General features: G+C 39.9%; 5 protein-coding genes and 1 long non-coding RNA gene across 9 annotated transcripts in view; 4 read left to right on the top strand and 2 right to left on the bottom strand.

Annotated features, from left to right (window-relative positions):
- Sec16 (Secretory 16) overlaps nt 1-3,597 on the top strand; it is a 35,280-nt gene extending 31,683 nt beyond the window's left edge. Inside the window, exons 25-28 of one of the 2 annotated variants that reach the window (XM_069509891.1) lie at nt 61-143; nt 523-653; nt 2,944-2,976; nt 3,396-3,529. In XM_069509891.1, the coding sequence (XP_069365992.1) occupies nt 61-143; nt 523-653; nt 2,944-2,973 (244 nt within the window). In that variant the 3' untranslated portion in view covers nt 2,974-2,976; nt 3,396-3,529. Of the gene's footprint in view, nt 1-60; nt 144-522; nt 654-2,943; nt 2,977-3,395 lie in introns of both variants that reach the window. The other variant, XM_034984990.2, reaches the window with a different exon arrangement.
- Nucleotides 3,598-3,623: 26 nt separating this feature from the next.
- LOC138402225 (uncharacterized) lies at nt 3,624-7,372 on the top strand. Its single transcript, XR_011236635.1, has 2 exons — nt 3,624-6,156; nt 6,242-7,372. It is a non-coding gene; the product is annotated as an uncharacterized lncRNA (long non-coding RNA).
- Nucleotides 7,373-9,017: 1,645 nt separating this feature from the next.
- Nucleotides 9,018-10,968, bottom strand: LOC117996852 (uncharacterized). The gene is made up of 2 exons (XM_034984989.2): nt 9,954-10,968; nt 9,018-9,379 (listed from the first exon to the last, which is right to left on the bottom strand). Exons 1-2 carry the CDS (start codon nt 10,964-10,966, stop codon nt 9,034-9,036), a joined length of 1,359 nt encoding a protein of 452 aa, XP_034840880.2. The 5' UTR covers nt 10,967-10,968; the 3' UTR covers nt 9,018-9,033.
- Nucleotides 10,866-12,827, bottom strand: LOC117997386 (U11/U12 small nuclear ribonucleoprotein 35 kDa protein-like). Its single transcript, XM_034985657.2, has 3 exons — nt 12,604-12,827; nt 12,314-12,444; nt 10,866-11,719 (listed from the first exon to the last, which is right to left on the bottom strand). Exons 1-3 carry the CDS (start codon nt 12,677-12,679, stop codon nt 11,363-11,365), a joined length of 564 nt encoding a protein of 187 aa, XP_034841548.1. The 5' UTR covers nt 12,680-12,827; the 3' UTR covers nt 10,866-11,362.
- An 842-nt stretch (nt 12,828-13,669) lies between these two features.
- LOC117997378 (ubiquitin carboxyl-terminal hydrolase MINDY-3 homolog) lies at nt 13,670-18,736 on the top strand. Its single transcript, XM_034985648.2, has 2 exons — nt 13,670-13,874; nt 14,002-18,736. The coding sequence occupies exon 2, from the start codon at nt 14,020-14,022 to the stop codon at nt 15,364-15,366; it is 1,347 nt and encodes a 448-aa protein (XP_034841539.1). The 5' UTR covers nt 13,670-13,874; nt 14,002-14,019; the 3' UTR covers nt 15,367-18,736.
- Nucleotides 18,737-20,407: 1,671 nt separating this feature from the next.
- crb (cell polarity complex component crumbs) overlaps nt 20,408-26,406 on the top strand; it is a 71,647-nt gene continuing 65,648 nt past the window's right edge. For all 3 annotated transcript variants that reach the window (XM_069509883.1, XM_069509884.1, XM_069509882.1), the window contains exon 1: nt 20,408-20,661. In XM_069509883.1, the coding sequence (XP_069365984.1) occupies nt 20,610-20,661 (52 nt within the window). In that variant the 5' untranslated portion in view covers nt 20,408-20,609. The remainder of the gene's footprint in view (nt 20,662-26,406) is intronic.

Below are 26,406 nucleotides of genomic sequence, written 5' to 3'. Positions count from 1 at the left end.
TGTACCTTTGAGTGCAATACTTCACTTCGAGAACTGTAACAGTGTGTCTGGTTTCCTCAGGAGCACGTCGACGCCGCTGCAGTCGCCGGGCATGGTGGGCGCGCCGCCCACCTCCAACATTTTCAAAATGCAGAAAGGAAGACGTTAGTATACATTTTTTACCGTTGAAATGGGTTTTTTTGTTTAGGATTAGAACAATTACGCACTCATCCGATCCAGTTCCGAATTAGTCATAGATGTCAGATAGATGAGTGTTTTTTTTTTTTTTTTTTTTTATTTAGACAAAAAAAAGCGAATAATTCACACCACACTTCCAGACCAAAGCACTAGACAAAAAGCCGCGACTGGTGTTGGCAGTTTGCAGCCCAAATAGACCGTAGTCTGTGCTAGGGCTGACAAAGTTCATCGACCTCATTCATACTATATTATATTATATTATATACTATACTATATATATATTCATACATTACTAAAACTATATTTTATACGTATTTTATGTTTGAACGGTATGTTTGTGTGCAGACATAAAGAAGTCGTACGTGGACGTGCTGAACCCGGGCACCGCGCCGCGCGCCGCGCCCGCGCCCGTGCCCCCCGCGCCCCCCGCGCCCCACAACTACTTCATCCCCGCGCCGCTGCCGCCCGTCGACCAGGTAACACCCCATCTACTGCTCATCCCACATCTTACATCGTCGTGATCAACCCATCGCCGGCTCACTACAGAGCACGGATCTCCTTTTTTTTTTTTTTTAATAGATATAGCGAGCAAGCGAGCAGGCGGGTCACCTGATGTTAAGTGATTACCGCCGCCCATGAACATTTGCAGCACCAGAGGAGCCGCCGATGCGTTGCCGGCCTTTTAGGAATTTGTTGGTCCGCCCCTTGAATAACCCCATGTTGTAATCTAGTGGGAACACCGCCGATGGGAGTTAGTTCCACAGTTTGCACGTGCGTGGAAAGAAGGATCTGGCGCAGCGGACGGTCGAAGTGCACCAGACACCCAGATGGTGAGGGTGAAATTCCTTACGGTGGCGCGCGGTGCGGTTGTAGAAAAAAGAGGGTGGAATGAGGTCAAAAAGCTCTTCAGAGCACTCCCCATTATACAGGCGATAGAACACGCATAGAGAGCTAACGTCTCTGCGGTGCTCCAGGCTTTCCAACGAGGCGGTTAGTTTGGGATCGTCCACAAGTCGAACAGCCCGCCTTTGGATCCGATCAAATGGAAGGAGTTGGTCCTGACCATGTGCGGATTGGCAGACTTCACACACCTTTGAGACCATTATAGAGAACTCTCTGGCATGCAGGTTTTCTTTCACCGTTAAAGCAAGTGATATTTTAATTACTTAAAAACGCACCTAACTCTGAAAAGTTATAGGTGCGTTACTCGGGATTGAACTCCCGACCTCCGATTAGAAGGCGGACGAAGAAGCTTACATAGCATGCCTTATCTTTTTCGTGATTTTTCCGTACCTTACAATAATTCAGAACCATACAAGTTGCAAATTTGCCCATTGTCAAAATATAAACTTAACTCCTTTTTTTTAATGTTAGCTAGGTAAGTTAATCATGAGTAATATTCACGCTAGTTCTAAGAGTAGTCCGACAATAGTGAGTGGGGTTTGAACGGGTAACCTTTCAGATTTCAGTCCGCTCCTTAACTGAGTATTGAGGTTCTAATCCGCGCATTGGAGAGTCGACAAAAGCTCCAAAAATGCACAAAAAGAGCATCTCTTGTTTGAAAACTATGTACGACCTTTAGAAAGAGGTAGCGGTTTCGTAGAGCATTGTCTCTGTCTTTGAGACCGACAAAACGTCACATAGGTATGAGTGAAAAAAAACAATGCTCTACAAAGCCGAAATGTTATTCTATAAGGCCGATGTACATTTTTTTCTGCCGCATACTGTACACGATGAAGGCAAATACGAAATGATAAGCTCAATTTTGTAAACATGATCACTTCTCACTGCTATATACTAATTTTATTATATTGTTGTAACTATAGAAAACCGAGAATCCAGTAGAAGTGCCCATACCTTCCTCGTCTGAACATTCTCCTCCTCCCACTCCCACCCAAACATCCACCCAGGTACTTTGTAGCTATCAGAAACAAGATTAAAATTGAAACACACTTGCAACACTGTGTGGTGCTTAGGGTGAGATGTATAAAGCGCACTCTGACTTAGCTTAGACTTAATACAGAGTTAAAACGAGACAGAGCTATATCTCTCACATAAATCTGTCTCGTTTTAACTCAATCTTAAGTCTGAACAAAATCAAAGTGTCCTCTATAGATCTCAGCCTTAGACTGGTTACTTTACCCCATATTAACTTAAACCTAAAGCTTCGTCTACGCCAGAGCAGCATAGTGCGACAATGCAGCAGGCCGCAAGGCCAGAGTGAATTAGAGTGAGGAAACTCGGGGGTTTGATTCTGAATCGACATGTATCAAATGTTAGGCTAGGCGTAGAAATCAAATGTAGTAAAAATCACCGACACACTGACATATCGTAATATTGTCTTACTTCGACGGTGTTGCCACTAGATTTCAATATGGGGTTATTCAAGGGGTGGATCAACAAATTCTTCAAAAGCCAAATTCTTCAAAAGGTGACGGCAATCGCTTAACATCAGGTGATTCCAGAGATAACCCGCCTTCTCGTTTGCTCGCTATTAAAAAAAACTGATTTTACAGCGCGTCGTTGTCTCGGCATAAATGCTACAATAGACTGCCGCATGCCGCAAAATTAAGGTTTCCATTTGCAGTATGCCGCTTTGTTGCATGTTGATTGTTGTTGCTCCGGCGTAAACAGCGTTTAGCATTTCGTATAAACAATAAAACGCTTGTAGCGGCGAGAAATATGGTGTTGCAGATGTGTTTCTAGCATTATTCCTAGACTTAAAACCTATGCTAAGTTGGATTTGATCTTATTTCACGCCTCCAGGAACCCGATATAGTACCCAACGGTCATTAACAGGTAACATCATAGTATAGTCCGCTACAGATCGAAATGGCAATCGGGGTATGAGGCGGGGTGGTACGCCCCGCACACCCGCGCCCGTCCGCTCTGGGTTAACGCGGGGGCTATGCGGGGCGTTCCCTCCCCGATTGCCATCTCGACCTGTCCCGTACTATACAAGTGTAGCCACAGTACGCGGCAGAAAGTAATGTACATCGGCCTTTAGAATGACATTTCGGCTTTGAAGAGCGTTGTCTCTGTCACTCATACCTATATGACGTTTTGTCGGTCTCAATGATAGGGACAACGCTCTACAAATCTGCTATCTCCTTCTAACTGTCGATGTACATTACTTTCGGCCGCGTACTGTATATTCATATACAGTATGTTTTTTTAACTGAGACGTTATTTTAATACCAAACATGTATATATTGCAGAGTGGAATCTACGACCCGACTCAGATGGCAACACACGAAGACGATTTCCGCAGCGGGATCTGATCCCGCAACGACACAGCTCGACCGATCCCTCCACTTTATGCGCCAGCGCGGACGAGGGACAGAAGTCCAGGAAGTACAGAAATCCCCGAAGTGTCCCTTCCAAATTCCTGAAAGGCCGGCAACGCATTGGCGGTTTCTCTGGTGCTGCAAATGTTCATGGGCTGTGGTAATCACTTAACATCAGCTGACCCGCCTGCTTAAAAAGTGGATAAAATCTCCGCCGAGAACTTGTTGTGTACGGTCATTTGTTCCCTCTTGAGCAGTATATTTTCAAGTCACAATAAAAAATAAAAATGAAGTAATTAAAAAAAATCAACTCGAATTTTTTCGCCGGATTTCGCTGATTTAAATTCGCTGTGTGTTGACGCGCCTCGAAACGTTAGCAAAATTTTTCAGGGCTCCTGTACTATCGATTCCTCGCCTACACAGGACAGGGGGCTTTTTTACGGGGTACTTTTAGTCCCTCGAGTGCATTATTCGATGCAGCTGTAAGTGATGAAAAGTACCCACTGTCTCTCGTCTGTACAGGCCTTTATAAGATCACATTGCGATTACACTAAACAGGGTTGTTGACACTTGTAGATGTAATATTATGTATAATTTAACACGTAGTTCAATACTTCTGTGCAATGCATTCCTATTTACTGTATGTTTCCTGAGTTTTTCCTAATTTTTGCGCCTCCTCCTAATTTTTTTTCGATCCCATTTAAAAAGTAAACAACCCTGCAAAATAGTATTAGGATTAGCGGAAACATAGTTGTGATAAAAAGCGACAGATGGGTATTGGAGCATGATTAAATATAATCTGAGAGAAGTCAAAGTGCGATCTGTAGAATATTCAGCCTCTTGATCCGAACGGAAGCGTTTGAGCATTTCATAGGGGCTTGAGCGTCATATTTAGACACTTTGATTGCTAAAGAGGTTCTTGTCTCTCTCTAAACTAAATTTAGAGTATCTGCATCCTTTTCTTTTTAACAATGCTAAAAAGGGACAGAACATGAACTTTACATTTAAAGATTCTAAATTTTAGTGCACGCTACTAATTTAAACTGTAGGCTCGCGACTGTGCGCTAAAATCACGGGTTTTACTATCTTAAAATTAAATTTAAAACTGTCAAACTGCGTCTGTCCTTTTCATATTACATTAGTAAGAAGAGGATGCGAATACTCTAAAATTAGGTTGTGCTCTGAATCAGTACCTATGTGTATTTAGCCTTATCTAATCGGTAGTCTCTTTTTGTGAATCACAATAAACATGACACCGCGTCGAGTACGCAAGTATGTTTCCGCCTTTAGGCCTTTTTTTTATAAGTAGGTACAGTGCCAGGTAGAAATAAACTGCTCTAGAAACGTAAAGTGCCTCTAACAATTCGTTCTCTTTTCTACTCATGTTTACTTGACTTTGAAGTCGCGATCAATGTTTCGTACAGGGTTATTGCGTATTTGACTCACAATTAGTATACGCGTAACTCCTCACGCGCCATTTTAATTTTTTGTACCAAATTTCATGACAAAAGTACGATTTTAGTCCTTATTTTAAAGGTGAACCTACTTTTGACACGGCAGCTGACCCGAAGGGCGTTTGTACACTTATCCGTATTCGGTTCGTATCCGTGATTCTTCGAAGTAGCCGTCATACAAATACGTACTCATTCGATTCGTATTTTTGCATTATAAAATCGTGATTTCACGGATGAGTGCATAAACGCCCATAGAGCGTTGGCGCGTGAGGAGTCATTTTTTACGGACTATAATTTGCTTTGACAGTGGAAACCGGCTGTCGTCATGTCGGTTTGCATTATAAGTCCCGCAAATTGCTAATGTGCGTGGCCATTTTAGTGACGTCAGCACGACTGAAGTTTCGAGCTGACGGTATATTTTTACTTAAATAGACGTCAAATGACTTCAACATGACGTAATTTCGATGTTAATGAGACATGGTTCCAGCGCAATAGCAATTCGCGGGGCTTATATACAGTAATCGCATGCAAGTAAAGTTAAACAAGTAGCTTCTCAATAAAACGCGTAGGTAAGAGGCGCAAATATACGCAGTCCATACGATTTTGTTACCGGGAACTGACTCAGTCTCCTTCATCAGTGTAGGTAAATCTTTACTACAGGACGCGTTACGAAAGTTAAAAAGTTTACGAGATTACGAGCTTGCTTCGCTCGCGTTCTGTATCTCAGATGATAACTTTAGAATAGACTTGCGCAGTTTCAATTTTCGTAACGAATACTGTTCTATCCATAATCATAGAAACCGAAAACTGATCATACTGTAGGTATAGCACGCGCTAAATGCAATAACTGCAAACGCGAATAGTTATAATAAGACATTAGATGCGACTAAGAAATGCATAAGACGCCATTTTATTATACAATATTTCGGCTCAGTCCACATGTGCTGTAATGTACAGAGATCAGTATAAGACTTCAACTAGCTCGACTATTTTATTTTAACTATTAATATTATTCACCGTAGCGAATTTTGCTCATATTTTATTATTTATTTAGTATTTTTTGTTTTTTTCTTAATTATTATTGTTGTAAGTTTCATATACAGTGTTACCATGCTAAAATAAAGTTGATTGACATATTACAATAATTATTTGAAAAAGTTGTTACTTGTGACTTATTGTATTAAACTATAGATCTATACATATAATATCTATCGATAGAGCACTCCTAATATCTATGAGTACTTGACGCAAATACCTACTTATTCGCTATTCCACTTCGACTTCCGAGTAATTTGTTAGTCGAAGTAGGATTTCGATATGTAGGTATTTGCTTCAAGTACATACACTCGTGTAATAAACGTACTTGGCAATTGAAGTTGCTATTATTCTATTCTTTTGTATTTAATTTTACTTGATCCCTTAAAAGCCGAGACTTAGGTAACTATGCTGAAATCTATAGAGTGCACTTTGACTTTGCTCAGACTTAAGATTGAGTTAAAACGAGACAGATTTATGTGAGACTAGCTTATGCTCGCGGCTTCGTCCGCGTGGACTACACAAATTTCAAGCCCCTATTTCCTCCCCTTAGAGGTTGAATTTTCAAAAATCCTTTGTTAGCGGATGCCTTCGTCATAATAGCTATCTGTATGCAAAATTTCAGCCCGATCCGTCCAGTAGTTTGAGCTGTGCGTTGATAGATCAGTCAGTCAGTCACCTTTTCCTTTTATATATTTAGATATAGCTTTGTCTCGTTTTAACTATATCTTAAGTCTAAGCAAAGTCAGAGTGCGCTCTATAGATCTCACCCTAAGTATGACGATTACGCGGGTGAAAGAATCGTGCAAGTAAAATTGTCAATACTGACCCAACTAGGTAATGCTTTTATGGTAATATTTTAGAAACTATAAGAATTCTATTTTTTATTTGTCCGAAAATTGGTATTATATTTATTTTGTTGATAGAATGATTATAATAGTATACATTTATTTGATAATGATTAATGATAGTTTTTAATTCTTAGTGAAAATGGTGTTATTTTATTTTCAATCTATTTCTTTAAGTCGACATATTCAATTGGTGCAATAGAATGTAATCTTACTAGTAGTGGTATTCTATATTCAGCAAATGAAAAAGCATAGACAATAAAATTAGTGGTTCTTTAGACCTTCATTTTTATCCACATTTTAATTTTCCATGTAAAAATAAGGTAAAGATTGTGTATGTACAGAAAAGCGGTGTTATATTATGTAAAGGGGAGGCGTTATTCAGAGGTTGTATAGATTTTAATAGGTTAAAAAACCTTCGTCAAACTTAAATAGTACTCGATTGTCGTATTTGTATAAAGACGGTGTCTGTATATTTGACCGCTATCCACTATTCTATGTATTCCGAAATGTATTATAATGATTCAACTAATGGAAAATTATTTAAATAAATTGTTTATGTTATTGCTTATATCTGGTTTTTATTTTATTCCTATCCAGTTATTTTTGTTGTTAAATAATATATAGGCGAATATGCTTCTCTCAGCTGTTATCGCTCGTTACACATTAACCTCCCTAAGAATATCTTCAGAGGCATCAAGATTCGAAAAGATTCTTTCCTGAAAAGCATACACAGAGTCTGGATAACTTCAATAAAAACCAAAACCATTCTCACTCTGAGAGGAGATCCGTGGTAATGATATTTACTTAATTGCTTAATATACATAACACCGAAAAGTTAAATGCGTGCCCGGGGATCGAACCTTGAATCCCCCCGGAACAGGAAATCGAAGTCTGTCACTGTTTCGGACACGGCCTATGGGTATTTTTCTTAATTTATAGACTAGCATTTTGTTGCAATCAGTTCTGCTAGCAAGTGATGATGGAGCGCGCTTGCCTTGAAGATGACCATTCACTCATGACTCTTTTATTTATTTATTCAAATACAAGTTAGCCCTTAACTGCAATCTCGCCTGGTGGTAAGTGATGATGCAGTCTAAGATGGAAGCGGACTAACCTGAAAGGGGTGTGGCAGTTTTTTTATTAAGCCTATGTTTCTATACGGCATGGTACCGGAACGCTAAATCGCTTGGCGGCACGGCTTTACCGGTAGTCTTCAATCGGACAAAAAAACTACAATAAAATAAAAAGGCCACAAAAACTGCATAATTTACCACTAAAGGGGATGAAATTGGACTTAAACATAACATCAAGAACTATATTTTCTATGACCTGCCGCGTCACTTGGCAAGGACTGCTAGGCAGTGTCGTTGCCTCTAGTGTAGCTGACCAGTTCCATAACCTCGAGGGTGACTTCCTCCCCGGCGCTCAGCAGCTGCGTGACCGCCACGCCGATGGTGCCCGCCACGAACACCGCCATCAGCACCGACATGGCTATCAGCCCGCGGTTAGATGCCATCCCTTCTTGGTTACACCTCCTTACTGAGCGGGTACACTTTTTATCATTTTCATTATCTTGTTTAATGCGTTTATTTGATTTTCTCTCATAATACAGACTGAATTCTGTGCTTTTCTTAATTTACTAACCTCAAAATATTTCATTACATTAGTCACGTGACAAACAAAAAATGACACAATCCGAAAAGGTTTTTTGTTGGGCCAGATTAATGATAGAAGACTGCAAAGAGGCTAGCTATCTGTGTCTGCTAGCTTTCCACGGCCCAAAAGTTTTACCGATTTTGATGAAACTTGGTACAGAGATATCTTACATCCCGTGGACGGACACAGGCTGCTTTTTATCCCGGAAAATTAAAGAGTTCCCTATGAGAGAGATTTTTAATGGCCCATCCGTTAAACCGATTAATCCCGAATTCCCGAAAATTGATATTTGCAAGTTTTTATCCCGGAACACGGAATTTTGAAGACTCAATAGCTCAACCGGAAAAGGAGTGGACTGAAAACCGAAAGGTCGACAGTTCAACTTCAAACCCCGCCCGTTGCACTATTGTCGTACCTACTCCTAGCACAAGCCTGACGCTTAGTTGGAGAGGAAAGGCGAATATTAGTCATTTAACATGGCTAATTCTTTCTTTATAATATAATTCTTTAAAAAAAACCACATCGACAAAGTTGCGGGCAAAATTAAAAAACATGAAAGTAAAAAAACTCAATTTAATTAGAATCAAGTACAGCTCGTAACCAGTCAGCAACAAGAGCCAGGTTAACGAAGCGCGCGGGTTCACACGACAGCCCACACTGCTGGTTGGCACTCATGACTCCGAGCAGCACGTCCTGCTGCAACAGCGGGGTTCCCGCGCAGTAGTTGCAGGGCGCCGTGCGAGCGCGGAGCACCCCGGCGCAGATGGGCGAGGCCCTGCAGGCGCCGCGCGTCACCGGGGTTCCTCCGGTGAGGTGCCGCGGGGACCACGTAGCGGGCGCGGTGGGGCACACAGACAGAGGCATGCGGTGCACGGACACCTCGCGCACGCTGCGAGTTAGCGGGTCTTTGTCGATGTTCCTGTCAAAAGGATTAGCCATTTTACAGTAGATATAGGTACAGTACGCGGGCGAAAGTGATGAACATCGGCCTTTAGAATGACATTTCATCTTTGTAGAGCGTTGTCTCTGTCACTCATACCCATATGACGCTTTGTCCGTCTCAACGACCGAGACAGTGCTCTACAAATCTGCTGTCTCCTTCTAAAGATCGATGTTCATCACTTTTGGCTGCGTACAGTACCTATACCACAAAAATTAAACCTATGGCATGGCTCTTAACGATACGATCAAAAGGGCTCTTGCCACCATAGACATTCCTGCGCTCATTGAGCCGGCAGGGATTAGTTGGGATGATGGCAAGAGAACTGATGGATTGACGCTGGTTCCCTGGGAACGGGGACGGGCACTAATGTGGGACGCAACGTGCGTTGACACATTGGCCCCGTGTCATATCAGGGAGAGAGCATCAAGACCGGGAGCCGCAGCAGAAATGACTGAAACCAGCAAGCAGCGCAAGTAAGTCTCTCTTATCGAGTTACATTTTTGTTCCGTTTGCCATGGAGTCTTGGAGAGAAAAAAACTGTATTATTTACCTGAACCTCCCATATCCAAGAATCGTAAGTCTCTCTCCAATAGTGACGAGGAAATAATCAACCATGTTCGGCAATGTTACAGCTGAACTCTCCTTAGTTATTAAACTACTCTCCGACTTCAAAGCAGCCAAATCGTAAGTTAAGTTCACCCCTTCATACTGTGGATGTATCATGACATCTGCTACTGGATGTATGTTTTGTTTTTCCCCAAGCCCTTGCATCATGACAAAAGAATCGAGGGAATCGACTTCCTCTATTGCCTCTATGCAGCTAGCAGCAGTTAAAGTCCAATATTTGCTGACAACAGTTAATGTACAGCCAAAAGTTATATCTTGTGGAGGTTTAATCTTTACAAGGGCTAAGAGGAAATGTTTACGCGAATCATATATCTCTTCACCATCTGTTGGATATTCTATTAATTTATTATCCTCAAGTTCAGATTCCATATCGTTTTCAATAGTAATTTCGTCAATTTCTTTTGCAACTTTCATACCGTTGTTTTTAGCTGCAGTTTTGTCAAACTTTGTAGTCATTATTAGAGTTTGATTACTTTCATAATAGTGTGTAAAAGCTTTAGTTTTTTCAGATGGTTTCCAAGTACATTTGACTGCTTTGTCTAATATACTTGCTTGAGTTGGTATTCTATCTGTGTCAACTGTAATTTCAGATTTTTCAGTTGGAGGCACTGTTTCTGTCTGATTTGCCACATGTGCAGTGTGAGTTACATTTTTAGTTGTAATGGAAACTGTACTGCTTTCCGTTGCTTTGTCATTTTCATCAGTACTTATACCTTCTGTACTGTCTGTTTGAGTAGTGTTAACGTTTGGTTCAATCTCGCTGGGCCCTTCTGGACTCGGTTTATTGTTTGAGCAAACCACAAGATGCAGTATTAGAAATGTCAGAAATGCAATGAGCACTACAAGAAATATAACTTGTAAGACACATAACAAAACTTCTGTTTTAGTAAAGGAGTTGCACCACCCTGTGAACTCCTTGCAGCAATCATTACACATTATATAAAATGTCAGACATTATTGAAGTTATTGATACTTTGTTTTAGCTAGCCATGGCCAAATAGATCCTTGTCAAGTCATTTTAGTTTAAAGAATTCAATGTCATAAGGATGTGTGGGCTAGTTGAAACAGTGCTTATCATGTGCTTATAAGTTGACTGTAATATTCAAGTAAGCAATACTGACCAAAGTTGGTAACTGGATGGGAGGCTGACTTTTGAGGTCCAAATATTAATCAACAAATCATGGCTAAACATAATATACTGTAATGAATTATCAAAGCAATCTGAACCTTATTGACTAAAAAAAGTTAAAAATTGGTTATAACACCGCAAAGCAAGTCTATTTTAGTTATGTTCTTGTTTTTAGTTTTGCATTATCTTTCTTAAAGTAGGTGTTATGTTTTTTTTCTAAATGGGTCATTTTTATCATTTTTTGAAGATACCAAGAGAGGCCTTTTAAAAGGTCTCTCGCTACAACCAAACCGCAGCTGCCCAGACTCCCTCTTGCCTCCAAACCCTCCCCCGAGCCTCCGCGGTTTCCACCCTTGCAGCCTCCTCTCTGCCTCCCTCTCCACAATGATCTCGGCTCCGTCAACATATTCCTTGTACATTGTCCTCAAGGCTTGCTCCACACTGGTTGATGCTGCATATTCCACAAAAGCATATTGCTTTGATTTCCCAGTTACAATATCTTTGACCAAGCGACAATTTACTATTTTTCCAAATTTTGAGAATTCTGTGTATATTGTGTCCTGCAAACAATATTTATAAATATTGATACATTGAAACTTTCGAAGGAGATAGCACATTTGTAGAGTATTGTCTCAGTCACTGACACCAACAAAACATCATATAGGTATGAGTGACATAGACAACACTCTACAAAGCAAAAATATAATTCTAAAGGCTGATGTACATTACTTTCTGCCGCGTACTGTATGTAATATATTGTGATGTGATAGAGATGGGTAGCCCAGGATTGTAAGCACTGGCGGGAGTTGGAGGAGGCCTTTGCTGCAAGGCACTCAAGAGTTGACATTTCTTCTTGTGATGAAAATAACTTGATTATCAAAACATTGTGGACTCTCAAAGTCTATTTTAATTATTTTATTTAAGTACTTAATATGTGAAAGTGTGTCTGTCTGTTGCCTTTACACTGAACTCATTTAGACAGTTGGATACAGAAATAGCTTGCATCCACTACTATTGAAAGCACCAGCGGAGACATTCGCATAGAATCAAAATTTTAAAATAACATCCTGCACAAAGTGGTGGCCTTATATTATGTAAAATTAAAATCTCACGTAAGGCATTTATTATTTCTTTTCTAAAATATGAAAATATACCTGTGTGGTTCTTGGGTTTAGACGTGCAACAAATACGGTGTGGTGGGGATCACCTTTCACTAGTTTGTTGGGCACATACTCCGAGTGTACAGCTCTTAGTATTGCACGATCATGAGGCTCCGTATCCGTCCCTGGAGATCAATTTAGTCATAAAGCTATAAGTTTAGGTAGTCCAAAGAGGCACACAATAGACAGTTGTGCGAAAATCGGAGGACCTTTGCAGTCGTGGGACGGTATATTGGCTTATTTAGAGTAGGTATTATTGTAAAGGCTTAATTAAACAGACTTACCATCTATGGAACCAATTTTGATGGGGTCGTAAGTGGTAGTTGCGCACTTTTGAAACTCTTTATCTTCATGAAACATCCTGTGTTATTTGATAAACTTATCTTTTATTTCTGGTCGGTGAAACTTATGTTAATATAGAAAAATATTTTTCAAGGGTTTCAAGTGGCTTTTCTTAATTTTCTTGAAAATTGCAGTATATATAATATCTGTGTTACACGATACACTCAGGTGCACAGAGTACATTGCTCAGGTGCTCTGTGCTCAGGTGCACTCAGGTTTATAGTATTACATACAAATTCTTTGGTTACAAGCACAGAGTACATTGAATGGTAACAAGCTTGGATGAATGTATACTATCTCTATGGTTACAAGTGATCACCAAAGAGTAGGTACCTATGTAATCACTAATCACCCTTTTATCTTTTATCTTTTATTTCTGGTCGGTGCTAATCACTACCTACGTTTTATGTGATATCTCTATGAAGTGATTACATACTCTTTGGAAAGTTGTCCAAAGACCATCGACGTAGTACTTAGAAATTCTTTGCCAAAGACTAAACGTTGACAAGTTGAAAAAAAATACACCACTCACAAACAAAACCTTGAACGAGCCTTGAACAAAACAAAAGGAATTTGGTCTTAGGGCCTCAGTTCAAGCCGGTTCAAGCCTTTAATGCTTTAAAACATTAATTCTACATCGACGAGCCTTTCTCCAAAGAGTAATTATAATCACTACGTTTTACCTTTCTCAAGATCAAGTCTGAACTCTGAGGAATTTGGTTTATGTAAGGTTTATGTAATCTGTGGTTTTGGTACAGTTATTGTCAAAGAATTTCTATGGTTATTGTATAATGCACAGATAATAAATTGTTCGTGCTGTGCTGGGTCGTGCTGTATAATGTATAAGAGTGTTTAAAATCAAAATCTCATATATAACAAGAATATATTCACGTAAATTACAACTTTTTCAAATACATTCGTTAATTACAATCAATTTTTAAAGAATAGTAATTAAAATTTAATAAAATAAATTTTGAATATGTGCAGAAAATGGAACGGCATGACATGAAAATAAATGTTGCTATTTTTCTTAAAAAATGGCAGCCTAATGTCGTAAGCTTTTCTTTTCTTTTTCTAATAAAGAAAAATTTCAAACAATATATTCGTGGATGATTTATAATGCCATTGATAGAGAATCGGACGGTGAAAATACATTTAGAAGCACACAAATAATTATCAAATGTTGAGAATTACTATGACCTTCGCTTTTGTAGTGAGTATTAACTACGTGGTTATTCCTTTTGTAATCGTAGATTCACATAAATAGATCTATACCGTCATAAGCGAGCCGGCGCGCCCGCCTTGGATTATCGTAACTCGGCTTTGTGATGCGCTTGCAGGCGGCGTAGACTTCGCGAATGTTGAACGGGCCGAGCGAGAGCGAGACGAGCGGCTCGAGCGGCAGCATGAGCGCGGGCACGGCGTCGCTGGAGCGCGAGCTGGCGCGCACGCGGCGGCTGCTGTGGGGCGACAACGTGAAGGAGGACGTGTTCCGGCGCTGGGCGCAGGGCTTTACGTTCAGCGCGGACGAGCCCAGCGCGCTCATCCAGCAGGAAGGCGGACCGTGCGCCGCCATCGCGCCCGTGCAGGGCTTCCTGCTGCAGCTGTTGCTGAGCGAGACGCCCGGCCACAGCCTGCGCGACCTCACCTCCGAGAAGTGCAACTCCCTGCTGGTTAGGGCCGTGTGTACGATTCTGAGCCAGTGTCTAGCGTCTAAGTACAGTGTGGCGGTGTACCGCAAGGACGACTCGGAGGCGGACACGAGCTCCGGCCTCAACGTCAGTGCCGAAGAACAGTCTTGTGATGCCATCGACCATTTCCATGGAAGAATGGAGGTGCATTCCTTTCAGACGTTATCGGAAGTGGAAGCTTTCTACACGAGAAATATTCGTATTTTGAAGGACAAGTATGGTGTTCTTCTGTTGTTGTATAGTGTCATACTTAGCAAGGGCGTGGGCACCGTGGAGGCCGAGCTGTCCGAGCTGTCCGACCCGCTCATACACTCCACGTACGGATACGGATCCCAAGGGCTCATCAATCTCATGCTGACGGGCCGCGCCGTGGCCCACGTGTGGGACCACGACCAGGTGGTGGGCGGGCTGCGACTGCGAGGAATCCAGAGACAGAATGACATAGGATTTTTAACTATTATGGAGCACATGCAGTATTGCACTGTGGGCTCATTTTACAAGAATCCTAAACATCCAGTTTGGGTTTTGGCTTCTGAGACACATTTGACTGTGCTATTTTCTTTCGAGAGAAGACTCGCAGCCCCCGAAACGCTAGGAGAATCTGCTGAGCGAATTTTTCGATCGTTTGACCCTGAAGGAAATAATTTTATTCCATCGGCCGCGCTGCAGGATGTCCTATGCGCCGCAGATCTGGTCAGCGAGCCCGAGTACGTGGAATTGATGAGACGGAAACTGGATTCGGAGAATTTAGGAATAATACTATTGAGCGCTTTCATGGACGAGTTCTTCCCCGGCTGCGAGCGCGGCGCGCCGGACACGTTCACGCTGCACCACTACAACGGGCTGGCGCGCAGCAACCCCGGCGCGCGCGTGGCCTACCGCGCCGGGCGCGCCGCGCTGCTGGAGTGCCCGCTGCGCGCCGCCAGCACCGACCCCATGCTGACGTGCCTGCAGACCAAGTGGCCCAGCATCGACGTGGTGTGGGATGACGGCCACTCGCCCTCGCTCAACTAGCACGACTTGGACTGTGACACGGTGAGGAGTTAACATACATGTATCTATTATGTTGCAGAAAATTCCATTACTTTATTGTATTAATTTATGTATAGAAATTGTATTAAATAATTTGGAGGCCTCCATGGATAATGTACGTTATCATGGGCAGCTATTTTTCATAAATTTGATACCATTTTTGTTACTTGAGTTGTTGCTAGTACTTGTTACAGTACAGTTGCAGACGTGCAATGTCAGGTAGTCGGGGATCCTTGTGGGCGTTTGGTGCATGTCAGTCAGAATGCTCTTCGTACTTTATGTGTCCACATACAAATACGAAGCTGGCTATAAGCTTCTATTTTTATTTTTAGTGAGCTTTAAAAGTATGTCATAGCTTAAGAAACTGGCTTCCTGACAATTGTTAGCACTTTATTTGGGTCATTTTATTGGTTAAAATATGTAATGTAATGTTATTATTTAGCATTTGGTATTATGACAAAATTCTAGTTACTTATTGAAGTGAGTAATTTGTGCAGAAATACATTAAATACACAACTATGAACTTATAGCCTCTAGGAATTGACCTAATCATAATAATCGTATAATGAACTTATGCTCGCGAATAAATCCATGTGGACTACACAAGTTCCTGAAACGCCGGCAAATGTTCATGGGCGGCGGTAATCACTTAACATCAAGTGACCTGCCTGTTCGTTTTCTCGTTATTTCTATTTAAAAAAAAACAATTTTCAAACATTTATTTTACCCCCTTAAGGGTTGAATTTTCAAAAATCCTTTCTTAGCAAATGTCCACGTCATAATAGCTATCTGCATGCCAAATTTCAGCCCTATCCGTCCAGTACTTTGAGCTGTGCATTGATAGATCAGTCAGTCAGTCAGCTTTTTCTTTCCTTTTTTTTAGATTTTATCAAATTATACAAAACAATTTTTTCAAATTATTCAAATCAAGACTGCAGAATGGTTCAAACAATGTTTATTAATAAGTTTTGTCATACTACCAGGTTTAAAAAAGTCTGACCCAAAATAGCAAGAAAAGATTCTCTTATAGTAAATAATACTACATTTGGTGCCAACCAAATCAAGCATTAGTTCTCTATTAAACCTACTCACATAGATGTAGTCCCATGTATGGAGGAGAAATAACAAGCACACTGCACTCTCCAGCTCCACTTTGTGTTGCACAAAGCTATGTATATGCTGTTCGCACATTACAGACACGTCGCTTCCGTCGAACGAAACGCGCTGCCAGGGTCGGCCCGTCTATAAAGGCAACTAGGCAACCATCTAGGTATTAGAATTTTTAAGGGTCGGGCAGGGCTAGGGTACGGGACAGGCGTGTTAGTAGAATTAATCTTTAGCTATCAGCACGCGCGTCTCTTCTGTTTAGAGCATAGCAATAAAGTAATTATAAAAATATAGTTTATATCAACGTCGTAATAATTGTATTATAGCCGCCGCCCGTCCTGAGTACCTAAAAATCGTTTAAAGAAATATTTGCACGCTCGCTTCGCTCGCAAATCAAGTGCGAGTGGATTTGTTTTGCAAAACTTGTAGTAAATCAAGCGTGCTTACTGAGGATACTAATATACAGTATCTGGGTCTCCTTTCCTGTTGCTTTCATGATGAGTACCTGTCTAAGTACTTATACTTAATATTTTTTACCTTCATTTGAGTAAGTAAATTATTTGAATGGTCACTCATTGCGTGTTATATTTTATTGCGAATTTTTTGTGTCAAGGTGCGAACCTTTATGAATTCACATAGGGCCCCAAGTTTGCTTGGGCCGGCGCTGCGCAGTGCACATACGACCGAGCAGTGAATTTCGGACGTGGCAGATGAAAACTAAACGTTCGCTCGTCTTCCTGGTAGAATCGGTGGAGAAAACCGAGGAGATTTGTGACAGAAGAGTTAAGAGGTTGATTTTTCGGTATCTATTTAACGAATTTGCTGTTTGTAATGCTATTGCGATGGCAAGCTCGCGTTCGTTGTCCATCGGTCACGCTCACAATTTCCCTGTCGCTCGGTTTGTATATTATGTATCCAGCAACATCCATATTGTATGGGAATGGGTTGCGTTCGGCGCGTGCGGCTAGCCCCTAATGTGCGATCAGTATTACTCCACTAACTACTTTAATGCCAGTTTTGAAACTTAATTTGTTGATGAATTATTGTTAATTGTACTCCAAGAAATGAGGTACATTTGAAAAAAAATTGTTTAAGGAATGATGATACTTTCAAATATAAGATTATATGTATGATTTTAAATTACAAAAATAAGTTGATATATTTTCTTAATAAAAATTATTATTAGACTGCATCATCACTTATCTGGTATTATTGTGTATTATCTGTCACTTACTACCAGGTGAGATTGCAGTCAAGGGCTAAATCGTATCTGAATAATAGAATACCAGATGTCTAATTTTATATTTATATGATTATGTAAATTAATATGTTTGGAGCCAAATCTGCAGCATATGCCAGTCAGTGCACAACCCCTGGGGGAGTTCGCGTAATAATATTATTATTAATGTGATGTGAATAATATTATCATAATCCCCGGTAATCCGACAAATATTTTGCAGAGCAGTGTCGGACTATCGAATTTGTCGGATTATAGAGTGCTTGCAGCCTAAGACCCCCTATAGTCCAGATTTTTTACAAAAGAGTACCTTGTAATCCGACAAATTACAGATCCAATGGTAAGATTCTATATGTTATAGATAGTTACTCCGAAGTACAAATCATACTTCGTATTCAAACATCAAATTCAAACTAAGCAATCAGAATCAAAACAATACCCTACGTGTCGATCACAAAAGTGGTGGTGCATACAAGTTATAACTTCAATCATGCATTAGCGAAGATTGTCAAAAAAATACTCAATAATAAATAATACACCATGTCGGATTACAGGGGGTGCCGGATTAGACAGGGGCCGGATTACCGGGGGTCCACTTTATTTCAGAATGTAATAATCTGTTATAACAAAATCTCGAAGATCTAACATCGAAGTCTCGGTTTTTCGTTACCAGGTATGTATGCAGCAATAAACTGGCAGCGGTGAACCAACAAGATTAAACTCATGGCAAGTCGAGAATACCTGGGCATTGTTAACATTGCATAATCTGCGGACTTGGCCAGTAACTCTACAAGATTTAGTACTTATATCTACTGCATATCTGGTATTTTAGTTTTCACTTGATTTTTTAATATGAAAATGTATATTGTACATTAATTTTTAGAAGTTTCTTCGTCAGATTGGTGTAAAATAGCTGTGCACATATTGCATATAATAACAAAGATTTTTATTGGAAAAATCATTTTCAGTTAATCGTAAATAATAGAAGAACATGCTTTTTTAATTACAGTCTGAGTTTTATTTATGTACCTAATGATATTTGCATTGAGCATCCCAAATCCCCCCAAGGGAACACTTGCAGGGACCACTGAACATATACTTGACCTGCAATTATCTAATTAATAATGCATTAGATTAGGTGGTATTTTACTGTGAATTTCTAAAGTAGACAAGTATTATTTATAAGATTATTATTATTATTTACCTACTTGTTTAACTATTAAAGTTGTCCCTAAGAATCGTACCATGAGCCAAGACTCCCCAAAAACTTGGGCTGAATAAAAAATCGACTAGCACTTGACGGATTTTTAGGTGGCGGTGCCCACAACCTTTTTTGAGGGCTAGTTCCGCGTCTGCTACAGAGCACGGGTCTCCACTCAGAGTGAGAAGGCTTTTGGCTATAGTCTACCACGCTGGGAACATTATGGAGAACTCTCAGGCTTGCAGGTTTCCTGACGATGTTTTCCTTCACCGTTAAAGCAATTATTATACTACGCACATAACTCCGAAAAGTTAGAGGTGCGTGCCTGGGATCGAACCCCGACCTCCGATGAAAAGGTGGACGTTCTAATCACTAGGCTATCACAGCTTTACCTAGGTAATACTCGTGGCCCGCTGGGCTCTGTGGATGTTCTGTTAGACCGGCCGTGTGCCGTACATACTACATACACCAATACTAAATAATTGATGAAAGTTCATATCCGGCTCGAAGGACCATTTACTGGGTTTGTTTCTGCGTAGTTCTGTGTTCTGGTTGAGCTCCTAAAGTTTGGTCCCTACTGTGCACAGCATATTATGTACCCGTATAAGTATTTTCGTCTTCTATTTGAGCCGCTATATTGGTGGATAGTTACCTACCTATAGTACGCGACAGGTTGAGATGGCAAGGTAACGCCCCGCATACTCGCACAGCGGCCACTCTAACGCGGGTGAAGTGCAGGGCATCCCCCCGCTTCATACCCCGATTGCCATCTCAACCTGTCGCCGACTATACATATAAGAGTTTGTCTATAAACTCGCCCACCGGGCTATTATATCCAGAGACTAATCGCGCACTTGGTCGCTTGAGTCCAGCTTTTACAATGTTCGGTCCGATCACCGATGGTCTTGGACTTGGACTGGACTACAGTTACTAGAGCGTGAGATCCTAGAAGCTTTTAAATAGAAGCTTCTTTGTAACATTCCTTTGTCCTTTGTTAGCTAAGGTAAAGTAAACAAATCTCAGATTTTTTAAGGACACGATTAAATTCTCCGTTAGTTTAGTCTTTCGGTTTCTTATACGTGTGGATTGTAGATTTCTATAGTTTAAAAATTAAAATCGTATTCCGTGATCCACGTCGTTGAGGGACATGGAATTCCACTCTCATAAATAGAGTAACCTAGTATGTTCCATGGAATTCAAGTTCTTGTTGGTTCAAGTTTAATAGTGTCTCGATTTCGAGTCGAGATACTCTCGACGTGCTCTCGCCTATCGACCTTTCGACCATCTCTCGAGTTTCGACAAAACAATACCAAAATCAACAGTTGTTACGGGTAACTTTAGAAATGTGTCGAAAATTAAGAAAATAATCCTTTGCTCTATAAAATATTTAACCTACAACTATCAGTGTCACAAGGACGTCACAATGACAATGACAGACGACAGTTCTTTGCCAGTTTTGTGCCAGTTTTTGCCGAGCCGTCATGGACGTTGGGTGGTGAATGGATATGCCCACATTTTTAAATATTATTTTCGTGACATATCTTAATTTCTTTATAAGATTCGTTTTAATTTAATTAAACTTTCTGTTCCAAATATAGTGAAACATGACTTATTAATGTTATAGTGTTGATTTAAGTTTAATGTTTTAGTATTGTGTGTTTTGTTGATTATTTCAACATAATGAAGGTGGATGTGAACGGTTGGAGGCGACGCGCAGCGTTGAATTTCTCAGGTATGCCTAGTATATTTTTTTATAACGTTAAGTAATGCTGCTGCTAAGAATCATTATTAGTTTAAATGCTAAATTACCAAATAAAATTATTTTTATTGCCTTGGACTGTATAAAAACATTTGGAACACTAATCAGCTAGTTGTTAGGTGTCGTGAAAGGATTTTTACGTTCAAACTAGCGCAGAGAAATCTATGTTAGAATAACAGTGCATTGCACATTTTAGACAATTCGCGTTATGTGAATATTTTTGGGAATATCTACAATATTTTTTACTTATAATGTATTTTTTTTTACTTACATTTGACATTTTACTGTGTTAAATAAACTGATCACATCACGGAAATTGGAAACCATAACTCACTAGCTTCGGCCCGCGGCTTCGCCCGCGTGGTCTACAGGAAACAAATGGCATTTTTTTTTTTAGAAACAAACATTATAACATCAGGACGCGCACTCTGAACAGTACCGAATAACACATTTAACCTTCCAACCCCCATTTCACCGCTTTAGGGGGGGGGATTTTCTCATAGTCGTTACTTAGATGACACCTAACCTCAAGAAAAAACCTACTTTCCAAATTTCAAGCTAATTAGGTATAATATCAATAATTAAAACTTTCCCATACAAACTTTCATCCCCTATTTTACCACCCTTATGGCCAAATTTTCCAAAAATCCTGAAACACGTATTTCTTCATTTGTGACCGAAAACCCAAATACCAATTTTCATGCAAATAACTTGAAAAATGACCGACTTTCATACATACTTCCATCCCCCATTTAACCCACTTAGGGGTGGAATTTCGAAAAATCCTTTCTTAGTGGATACCTACTCTTTACAAAGAATAAACCCTCCAAATTTGATGTCCTTAGGACCAGCGGTTTAGGCTGGGCGTTGATTTCACATACAAACTTTCATCCTCTATTTTACCACCCTTATGGGCAAATTTTCCAAAAATCCTGAAACACGTATTTCTTCATCAGGAGAACCTTGGGCCGGTAATACTTGAGATGGTGACGATGAACCATACTGTACCTACCAGTGACAGGCTTCAGGGTTCATTTATTGAGCTTATAGAACAATTCACGATATTTAAGGAACTTCTAAGAAAACGTCGAGACTTCGACGTTACTAGCAGGTAGCCCTAAAGAAACCGTATATTTCTTTGATTTTACGTGATGGGATCCCAACGAGTCACACTCGAACGTGTCACAGTGTGACTCGTTGGGAATTCATCAAAATTTTCTCCCATCGAGTTACACTGGTACTAGTTCTTCATCTTCTTTGGGGCTATGCAGGTCCTTGATATCCCTGAATCACTGCGACCTTCTCCAATCTATTGTGTTTGCACTGTTACTAGTTGCAACTTTTTTATTCATTAGCATTTCCAACGAGTCACACTTTACTGTGGGTGTGACTTGATGGGAAAAAAAATCAATAGATTCCCAACGAGTAACACTGTTACACAATTGGGTGTGACTCGTTGGGAACCCATCTTTGCCTCACCATTGTCACAATAGCCCAATATTTGACATAATATCGTCGATTCATGATCAAACCGAGAGTTCCCTCACTCTAGTTCACTCTGGCTATGGTAACTAAGATACAACAAAATAAAAACAATGACTAATATCAAAGGGTGTATAAATTAATATTTTACTATTGTGTCTTGGTACTTAGCTGCTTTAAAACTACAGTTATTTTAGGTTCAAGCGACTGCCCACCTTGTAGTAGCAACAATAAGGTTCAAAGCTGCTCGGACGTTTGCAGCTGGTGTTTATTTGACAGGTGGTCAGGTGTCCCCATCATACCTGTCCTGGAGGACGAAGGGAGTGCATGCACGCGTGGTCGGTGACGCGCGACGGTGCGCCCTTCACCCCACATACATTGTAGTATACCTGCCAGGTATAACTACATAATACATTCATAAGACTTCTTTATAAACCTTTGACCGTGAAATCTAATCTGGTTTCGTTGCACTGACATTGAAAATGACTATTATATGAAAGGTTCCAAATAAAAATTCCTTAGTGCAGGGACAAATCTAGCGGAAATTCGGACTGCGGATTTTAGCGTACCTACTTTCGGTCCAATATGTGACATATCTAAAAAAATCCAATTCTGTTCTGCGAATTAGTAAAGGAATAACAGATAGTCTTAGGTTGAGATCTTCGCAACTAAGCACCGCGGTGCTCAGTTGCGAAGTGATCGATAAACCAACCAACAAACAAACACACTTTCGCATTTATCCATTATGGATGTGAGAAACGTTGTCCATAATGTTCTCAAAGGTTTGTGAAGTCTACCAATCCGCACATGGCCAGTGTGGTAGACTATGGAAAAGCCATTCTCACTCTGAGAGGAGATCCGTGCTCTGTAGTGAGCCGGCGATGTGTTGATCTGTGATCATGATGATAAATATGGACACTGATGTGTGGAATCTAAAGACATTCCATAAATACGTTGAAGCATCAAGAAACAATAGTACAATCCCAGCAGGACCTTGTAACTGTTGATTGGTATCGTGTTTTCTCTACGCTCCAATTCGATCCGCCTGCACGCCCGTCAGCAGTGTTAGCCACGGTACTTCTAACTACGGCGTGGCAGGCTATCAAGTTGCGAGTCTGTTCCTGGGAATTATGTCATTTCTGGTATCGTGAATTTACGACCGTCAATGACTGTAACTAATAATACGGCCTTCTATTTTGGAGACCGGGGGTTCGCGAATTCACGAGCGTGAATACCTGGAAGTAATGATACGGTCTTCTATTCCGGAGGTTGGGATCACGCACCTCTAGCTGTTCAAACTAGCTCTATGCCTAAAAAAGATTATTGAAAGACACACTTTCGAGTTTCGCATAACATAACTAACTAATGCTAGCTTGTGTGGCAGTGCATAAAATATGACACATCTAATAACGTCTAGCTCAAAATTGTATATCGCTGAAGAAATTCTTGTATGGGTCTTTGTTAGTCACGATGTCATCGTCAAAATTTATAAGCTGTTGAGCTCTCGTTTCACTTGTCTGTAGAGTTATAGCTTTCTCCAAAAAGTAGCTAGCTATGTTCTGTTCATGGCATTTTCTCTAACGTGACCAATGACTTCTAATGTATGTACATAGAAGTCATTGAACGTGACTCTATATTGATGGATGATTGATGCTCAGTTGTACAAACCTAAATAAAATTAAGGTCTTAAATCTTGCATGCAGTAAATTTCTGGGTGACAATGTGAAAAGATTGGCAGTTGGCAAAGGAATTATTCAATGGGCAAGTTACAAAACTCGTCAACTTATACTGAGTTATGCATCATTAACCACATGAATTTCAGATTTTTTAACTTAGTAACACCGCATATAAGGGGGCAGCGTGGCACTTCAGAAGATGGCGGCGTTAGTTCCGATTTTGGCCACGCGGCAAAAGAGCCTTGTCGCACTGTAGTTCGAAAAGCCGATAGACGTTGAGGTCCCAAGGTGCTAGAATACCGACCTCGAAAGCGTAGCGTTAGAAGACTCCCTACTATGTGGACAGGATTCAGGCGGATGGCTACAGCAGGCTACAGCCAATGACATATATATATATATATTATAGAAGTCATTGGCTTCAGCATTAATACTATGTCTAGCTATGGACGTCTATCGGTTGATAATGATGATAACTAGATGATGCCCGCAATTTCGTGGATTTAGGTTTTTTAAAATCTGGTGGGAACTCTTTGATTTTCCGGGATAACAAGCATGTCCTTCCCCGGTATGTAAGCTATCTCTGTACAAAATTTCGTCAAAATCGGTTGAACGCATGGGCCGTGAAAGACTAGCAGACAGACAGACAGGAACACTTTTGAATTTATAATATTAGTATGGATGATGAACCACTTCCTAGTCTGATCCCATCTGATTTTAGCCCGTAGCAAATATCACTGAATAGAATAGAACAGAATAGAATAGACATCGTAGCGAAACCAATAATTAAACTATGAGAATAGAATAGAATATATTTTTAGCAGCAAGAAACTCGGCGGTTGCTTTTTTCAAGTGACCAATCTACACTAATATTATAAAGAGGAAAACTTTGTTTGTTTGTTTGTTTGTTTGTTTGTTTGTTTGTTTGTACTGAATAGGCTCAAAAACTACTGGACTGATTTTAAAAATTCTTTCACCATTCGAAAGCTACATTATCCACGAGTAACATAGGCTATATTTTATTTTGGAAAAAAATAGGGTTCCGTAAGATATTTGGGTTTTTTCGGACACAAGGTGTAAAAAATCAACCAGAAAAGTTACTTATTTTGCGTACGCTGCCTAAACTATAAAAGATAGAACCATAAAATGTTCTAATTAATTGTAGATCTTATAAATATCTACAAAAAAGTCCGCGACACACTATACCCATCTATGTCGAGTGAGGCACAGCAACCATTTTTTTATTTAAAAATCTTGAATTTTTTTTGGACTACATTTAAACGCGTTTATTTTACTCATGCTATTAATCCTTATCAAAATAAATGATTTCATCACTAAGAACAGTTTATGGAGATAATATTTGGTCTTTGAATGATTAAAATTGGACGTTTGGTTTTGAAGTTATGGCGAAATTAAAATATTACGATTTCTGCTGCACGGCCCGTTGTATTATATTATCTACACTAATATTATAAAGAGGAAAACTTTGTTTGTTTGTTTGTTTGTTTGTTTGTTTGTTTGTTTGTTTGTACTGAATAGGCTCAAAAACTACTGGACCGATTTTAAAAATTCTTTCACCATTCGAAAGCTACATTATCCACGAGTAACATAGGCTATATTTTATTTTGGAAAAAAATAGGGTTCCGTAAGATATTTGGGTTTTTCGGACACAAGGTGTAAAAAATCAACCAGAAAAGTTACTTATTTTGCGTACGCTGCCTAAACTATAAAAGATAGAACCATAAAATGTTTTAATTAATTGTAGATCTTATAAATATCTACAAAAAAGTCCGCGACACACTATACCCATCTATGTCGAGTGAGGCACAGCAACCATTTTTTTATTTAAAAATCTTGAATTTTTTTTGGACTACATTTAAACGCGTTTATTTTACTCATGCTATTAATCCTTATCAAAATAAATGATTTCATCACTAAGAACAGTTTATGGAGATAATATTTGGTCTTTGAATGATTAAAATTGGACGTTTGGTTTTGAAGTTATGGCGAAATTAAAATATTACGATTTCTGCTGCACGGCCCGATGTCGTTAAGTTTGTTTGTAGGGGGTAATCTTTAGAACTACTGAACCGATTTTAAAAATTCTTTCACCAGTAGAAAGCTACATTATTCCTGAGTGACATAGGCTATACGGGATCTTTAAAAACCTAAATCTACGCGGGCGAAGCCGCGGGGATCAGCTAGTTTACAATATTATTATACCATACTGAATGTTATGATGTCTTTAAACATTATGGTGTTGCGTGCCTCTATAAGCACTTTCTTAACAATTTTTTATCAACGTCCCAAGGTCTTATCTCCGCTTTGCACAAACCATTAAACTTCGATAAGCTAATGACATGGTCGTCAGCCGGAACGCATTAATTTTGAGTTTAGGGGTATTTTGTTCCACTCTACCTTTGTACAACAACGTCTCGAGTTGCCAAAGCCACGTTTTTATACGTGAATCGAAAAGGGCCAGTTTTTTGCCACATTTGCCATGGTTTAATTACCTACCTACATTTCAAGATCTGTGACCTAATGACAGTCAAAGAAAACTTAA

Source organism: Maniola hyperantus, chromosome 4 (genome assembly GCF_902806685.2).
Source record: "Maniola hyperantus chromosome 4, iAphHyp1.2, whole genome shotgun sequence".
In the NCBI taxonomy this organism is placed as follows: domain Eukaryota; kingdom Metazoa; phylum Arthropoda; class Insecta; order Lepidoptera; family Nymphalidae; genus Maniola; species Maniola hyperantus.
Note: the sequence above shows the minus strand (reverse complement) of the source record. Positions and strands in the feature narration are given on the sequence as shown.